The following is a 5908-nucleotide window of genomic DNA, read 5'->3' as shown; positions in this document are numbered from 1 at the left end:
TTGTTCAGTTCCTCGAACTAATATCATTCATAACATGGTCTTATTAAGCTGTATACTTCTATTACTACAGGGTCTATGTACAGATTGTTTTTACGATGATAAGCATAAACAACTAGAGTTACACAGAGTAGAGAATTAAAAACCTGGCTTCCCATCAGTTCTATCAAATAATGCAGCAATGCAGAAAGAACAGAAAAATCCAATCTCAAGTTCAACTTTTCCAATCATCAACAATATAAGTTTAATAGCTACAGAAATTGACACAATAAATAATTCTATCGTGCCAATGCACAAGGCGCTAAATACAACAGGCTCCCTCCGGTGAATTACATTATAAAAGAATGCAGTTTGGTACCCATTCATGAGTGTCTGGAGGGTTATTCTGATACAGCAAAATAAGAACCACTTGAAGAAGAACTTCATTTCAAACAGTGAAATCCGAGATCAGGACAACAACTAGAGTGATCCTACCATTGTGCTTTTAAGCAGTGGCGTCAAGAAATGGATAATCAGTGTAGCCAATAACAGGTTCAGGAGCATAGAAAGTTTCTCTGTCGTATTTGTTAAGCGGCGCATTGAGCTCAAACCTACGAGGCAAATCTGGGTTGGCCAAGAACAAACGGCCAAATGCAACAAGATCCGTGCGATTCTCTGCAACAGCTTGGTTACCATCTTCTCTGTCATAACCACCCGCGGAAATGAAAGTGCCATTGAAAGCCTTCCTCATGGGCACAAGACTGTGGGGGCATTCAGATTTTTCTCCAACGTTTTTCATTCTAGGCTCAACCATGTGACAATATAGTACACTAAATTTACTCAAGGATTCAGCCATATAAAGACCTAGAGCCTTTGGATTTGAGTCACCTGATTCCATGTAATCAGCAAACGGAGAAAGCCTGATTCCAACTTTATCTGATCCTATCTCATTAACAATAGCTTCAACGATTTCTAGGGCAAATCGGCAACGGTTCTCCAAAGAGCCTCCGTATTTATCAGTTCGGTCATTGACTTGGTCTTTTAGGAACTGGTCTATTAGGTAACCATGGGCTCCATGGATCTCAATCCCATCAAAACCTGCACATTAAAAAGAGATTGTTACTCAAGAAACATAGCATACAAGTACAAGGTAGCAGGATCAATACCAACGTGACAGAAAATTCTTACTTTTCTAATCCAAAATATTTGACCCGCTTAAGACTGAGAGACTTTTAATTAGTAGGCAAGTCAAGAAAGAGTTGGCCGAGTCAAACTAATTTTGTTTAAAGCTCCACATTTGTCAGTGGGTATTATTATGGATGTGCTATCACTTTCGAACATTACACTAAAAGGTTTCTACGACATATGTGGTGTTTACAAGTCTGGCATTGGTTTTGATTAACACAGAGTTGAGGTCACCATATAAAGTGAATTAGCCCCAAACTTACCAGCTTCCATAGCATTCCTTGCAGCAAGTCTGAAATCATTGACTACTAGGGGAATTTCATCAGTTCTTAGCCGTCGTGGAGGTGAAAATTCTGCTACATCAATACCATTAGCTCGAAATTGAGGAGTCAATTCCTTGTCTGTAGAAGAGATTGGAGCCTGGCCGTTTGGCTGGAAACCTACACACAGCATAACCACAAATAAGTCAACAGAGAACCAAACTTCGTATCTTGATCTAGAAGAAATGGCCAATAGAAAAGATAACAATGACTAATGAGTCATTTAGACAAATTTGAAATGAGAGGTCACATCAAATGTTAACAAGCCATGCAAAAGGCTATTCCAATTCCTCGAAATCTTGGTAGAATGACCTAAATGTGTTCCAATGAACCTAGTAATAGATGCCTACATCAAATATGTCATATCATAAAACAAGTTATAAATGTGTACAATGAAAAACAAATGTGGTGAATGGACCTAACACTAGCTACATGCAATGAATAAACACACAGTTAATGTATCTAAACGCATAATAAATCCATAGTTGAGTCCATGCAACATTGTCAAACATACCGAGAAATGTAAATATAAAACTAGCACTCATAATGTTGGCACAAATACCACCACACATTTAAACAATTGAAGTGGAATCTAAACATTATCTTTCGATGAAAGATAAGGGATGAAAGGGACAGAAATGTAAACAATATACCATGGTTTGAAACTCTTCCCACATGCCAAATCTGACAGAAGAAGATACCGCCTTTCGCATGAACAGCGTCGACAATAGGCTTCCAGGCTTCAACTTGCTCCTTTGTCCAAATACCAGGCGTAAAAGGATACCTTTACGTAAAATAAAGATCACGTAGTTAACAAAACTATAAGAGAAAGAGAATCATTTTTAGCAACACATACACTCACCTACATAATTTCCTCTAAACCAATACAAAAAATACAGAACTTGGAAAATGTTAATGTTAGAAGTACCCTTGTGCAGTATCAGAAACCCCTGTGGCTTCTGAAATGAGAAGACCCCCTTTAGTGGCCCTCTGCGAATAGTACAAGATAGCATGTGGTTGAGGAACGTTATTGAAAGATCTCTGTCTAGTCAATGGTGCCAAGACAATTCTGAAACAATACAGAGAGAAAATAGTTATAACTGCAAGAAGCTTTGAAGTTTATCAGCAAGAAAGAAACAAATTGTCTGAATCCCAAACTCCGCTACACGGTCCTTGTTAAGTCTAAAAGAGAACACCATAACTAGATTTAACTACCAAAATTAAATAGCACAAAACAAACGAAAGGTTGAACCGCTAAGCAAGAATGACCAAACAAAATTAGCCAGAACCTTAAGATTCCAATGAATGATCATAATGCGATGTTAGTTACCAAATTAAACCTAAGCTGTCAAGATCAACACAAACTTTAAAGACCGGATCTAGTGTGTCAACTATATGCTATGTTTTGACAAGTCCATAATGCAAAAATGAGACAGATTCTAACAGACAAAAAAAAAAAAAAAAAAAAACCTGAACACTTAAAGAGGTGAAGAAAGTCACAATACAGAAAATTTAAAACTTAAAAGGGAAAGCCATAAAGTGGAAAAGAGCACTCCATTCTTGACATACGGAGAATGCCTACAAAGGAGATTGGATCTTCCCATTTTTCTAATTCTGGCACAACATTATGAAACATTTGTTTAGGTGCATATTTCTTCTTAATCCCATGAATATTTGCTCCCTTTCATTATGTTTCCTTATCCTTAACATATTACTTGAAAAAGAGTGAACATCAACATGGCATAGAAACAAGATAGGGAAGTAGGAAGCCTGCTAGATTCAACATCAACATGGCATAGAAAAAAGAGCTGAAGGAATGTTTTGTTATTCATTATTGAGGTATCCTTCACAGGACATTCGATGCATTTGCAATGCTAAGGAGCATCTAACATTAAAGACCAGGAGGAATATTTAGTTATAGAGATTGTATTAAGTCAATAGCTGAAATTTGGGAAATAACTGTAGGAGGGAAAACTCCAGCTTTTATGGTGGTACTAGATAAGAAAAAAAAAAACAAAAATTCACTAAAAAAAAAACTAATTCTTTTTCCTAAGATGGTGTCCCATGATCAAGTTCCCATGAGCTACGAAGGCTAATATATTCAGCAAAATGAGGTTATTATTTGGAGAAATCGCAGTGATTCGCAGAATCCCAAGATAAAGATACAGTACACCCTAATACCAGCACATATACCGACTAGCAATGCACACATTTCTAAAAAAAATGTGAGATATATATCAAGACAGAAGTAAACAAGAAAAAATAAAGAAAGAAAATTTTAATCTTTGATGGACTACCTGCTCAACACTTAAAGAATAAAAACATTTCTTCCAATCAACGTCACATTTTTATTAAAAAAAAATACTTAACATCACATTCAATCATAAGATATTCATTAACCAAAAAGAAAAGTGACTTCTGAACTCAAAGGAGTGCTTTTGACGAGAGAAAAATTCTACAACCACACACAAATACACGAACATTTGTGTAGGCGCACACACCGCACATACTGATACACATGAGGATGGGCGCACACACCGCACCTCATGAGTGTGTAAGTGTTTGTACAGTGTGGAGGGCCCACCCCCTATGAGTGAGTGTGTGCAAGGTTTCTGTATTTGTGTCTCGGTAGCAAAGTTGGGGAAAAAACCCGGTGAATTTCAGGAGTATTAAGGAATAATACTCCCAGTTGGGACTTTCTTCAAACGCCTGGTCAACAACAGATCAGCACAGCAACACAAGAAGAAACAATGAACGCGAAAATACTAGCAATCTACTTGAGATTAGCCAAACAAATTAGTGAAACAGACTGACACTAACTAAAACACGTGAGCCCAATAGTTAGTCCAGTTGGTTGGTGGATTTACTCTCCAAACAATTGAACATAGTTCAATTCATGGGTCACGCAGCAGAAAAGGAATTTCTTGTGAATTTCCCAATCCCGACCTGGCGGACGCGGGCCAGGACACAAAGGCTAGGAAGAATCTTAAAGAACAACAATTGGAACGGATTGATTTATTTTCATCACAATGAAATTTCAAAGATTACTCAGGCCCGGGTTGTGGTACTAGGAAAAAAACACAGAAGGGAAATCAAATGAAAAAAAAACCAAACAAACAAGTGGGTTTTGTTTGACTCTAAACCTGTGAGAAAGTTGGAAGTTTCCCATTTTGTAGGGAGTGAGAAGAGGGATTTGGAGGTGCGTAGTACTGTCTTCCTCCCCTGCTTCTGCTTGTCGTTCCATTTTTTCTTATATTGATTGATGACAATTGGAGAAGTTATTGTTGGAATGAGGAGTAAAATGATTTTCCCAATTGGCAGGAACTGGGGGGTATATATAGGGAGAATATATGGCCAAATACTCCAATGGGGGAAGTCAAATCAAAATTTGGGAGGGCTGGGACAAATACCTCATTCGTGACGCATCCAATCTGTGGTGGTGGACAGAGTGGGACGGATGAATATAGTTGAATTATCAGAAAAAGAAGACTTATAAATTATGGGACGGATGAAATGGTACAGTATTAATTTATCTGCATGATTTTTGGATGAACCTAGACGTAATTGACTCTAGATTCGAGGGGGTGTTTTCGCTAAGTAATAAAATTGTTGACAACAAATTTTTGGTTTTGTTCTTATTTAAATTCTTTCCGCTTATGTTGGTTTTGCGCCAACTTTTATGTATTAAGCGTTCGTCTTGAAAATAGGAATCGAAAGAGTAAAAAATTAAATGTCTTTCACACAAATATTTTTGAAAATATTCAAGAAAAAAATCAATTTCTCCGGCTTTTCCTTAGATATTTCACTAAATATTTGCGTAAAAATTATAATTCTTTACTTTTTTGATTCATATCGTCGAGACAAACTCATAATACTTAGTACACTAAATTTTTTATGAAAAAGAACAAAATCAAAAAAATTGTTATCAATAATTTATTATTTAATGGAAACGCCTCCTCAATTCAACAAATAGGACTCTCATGCTCTCCGTAGGGGAATACCAACTCTCATCGATCTATTCTATTTTACTCTTTCTTTCTATTCTATTCTATTTCTATCTTCTATCTATATCTATATAATAAGATAGGATTGGATTTGAATTCAAAAGATAACCAATGCTCAGATTTGTCCCCTCTATAAATCTAAACCGTTGGTCGTTCAAGGGTTATCATCATCGCATTTTGGTAATCGGCTAATCAAAAGAAGAAAAAGAAAAAAGGATCCCTGAGATTGATTCCCTGTGATTCATTGATTTAATTTTTTACCACATTTACCAAATATTGACATTTAAACTTCTATTGATTATCACATAAATTGGGAAATATATAGCAAGTATGTTTGGAAAGAAGGAACCCCCAATCACGTAATGAATTGCAAGGAGGAAAAAATCACGGTTGTTAAGCGGCAATCACAATCACAATCACGGC

At 36.5% G+C, this 5908-nt stretch overlaps 1 protein-coding gene across 1 annotated transcript; it reads right to left on the bottom strand.

Annotated features, from left to right (window-relative positions):
- Nucleotides 1-208: 208 nt before the first annotated feature.
- LOC131307433 (putative 12-oxophytodienoate reductase 11) lies at nucleotides 209-4946 on the bottom strand. Its single transcript, XM_058333930.1, has 5 exons — nucleotides 4625-4946; nucleotides 2410-2550; nucleotides 2135-2265; nucleotides 1425-1601; nucleotides 209-1074 (listed from the first exon to the last, which is right to left on the bottom strand). The coding sequence occupies exons 1-5, from the start codon at nucleotides 4723-4725 to the stop codon at nucleotides 482-484; spliced, it is 1143 nt and encodes a 380-aa protein (XP_058189913.1). The 5' UTR covers nucleotides 4726-4946; the 3' UTR covers nucleotides 209-481.
- Nucleotides 4947-5908: the final 962 nt, after the last annotated feature.

Source organism: Rhododendron vialii, chromosome 11a (assembly GCF_030253575.1).
Source record: "Rhododendron vialii isolate Sample 1 chromosome 11a, ASM3025357v1".
NCBI lineage: Eukaryota > Viridiplantae > Streptophyta > Magnoliopsida > Ericales > Ericaceae > Rhododendron > Rhododendron vialii.
The sequence above is the reverse complement of the archived record's forward strand: the minus strand, read 5'-3'. Positions and strand labels throughout refer to the sequence as shown.

What these genes read in the sequence shown, in the direction of transcription:
- LOC131307433 (XM_058333930.1), bottom strand. Translation starts at nt 4,725, where the DNA reads ATGGAACGACAAGCAGAAGCAGGGGAGGAAGACAGTACTACGCACCTC. An exon ending in GGGAAGAGTTTCAAACCATG is followed by an intron (nt 1,602 to 2,134) that starts GTATATTGTTTA and finishes TGCTGTGTGTAG; the next exon opens with GTTTCCAGCCAAACGGCCAG. An exon ending in AAGGAATGCTATGGAAGCTG is followed by an intron (nt 1,075 to 1,424) that starts GTAAGTTTGGGG and finishes TTTAATGTGCAG; the next exon opens with GTTTTGATGGGATTGAGATC.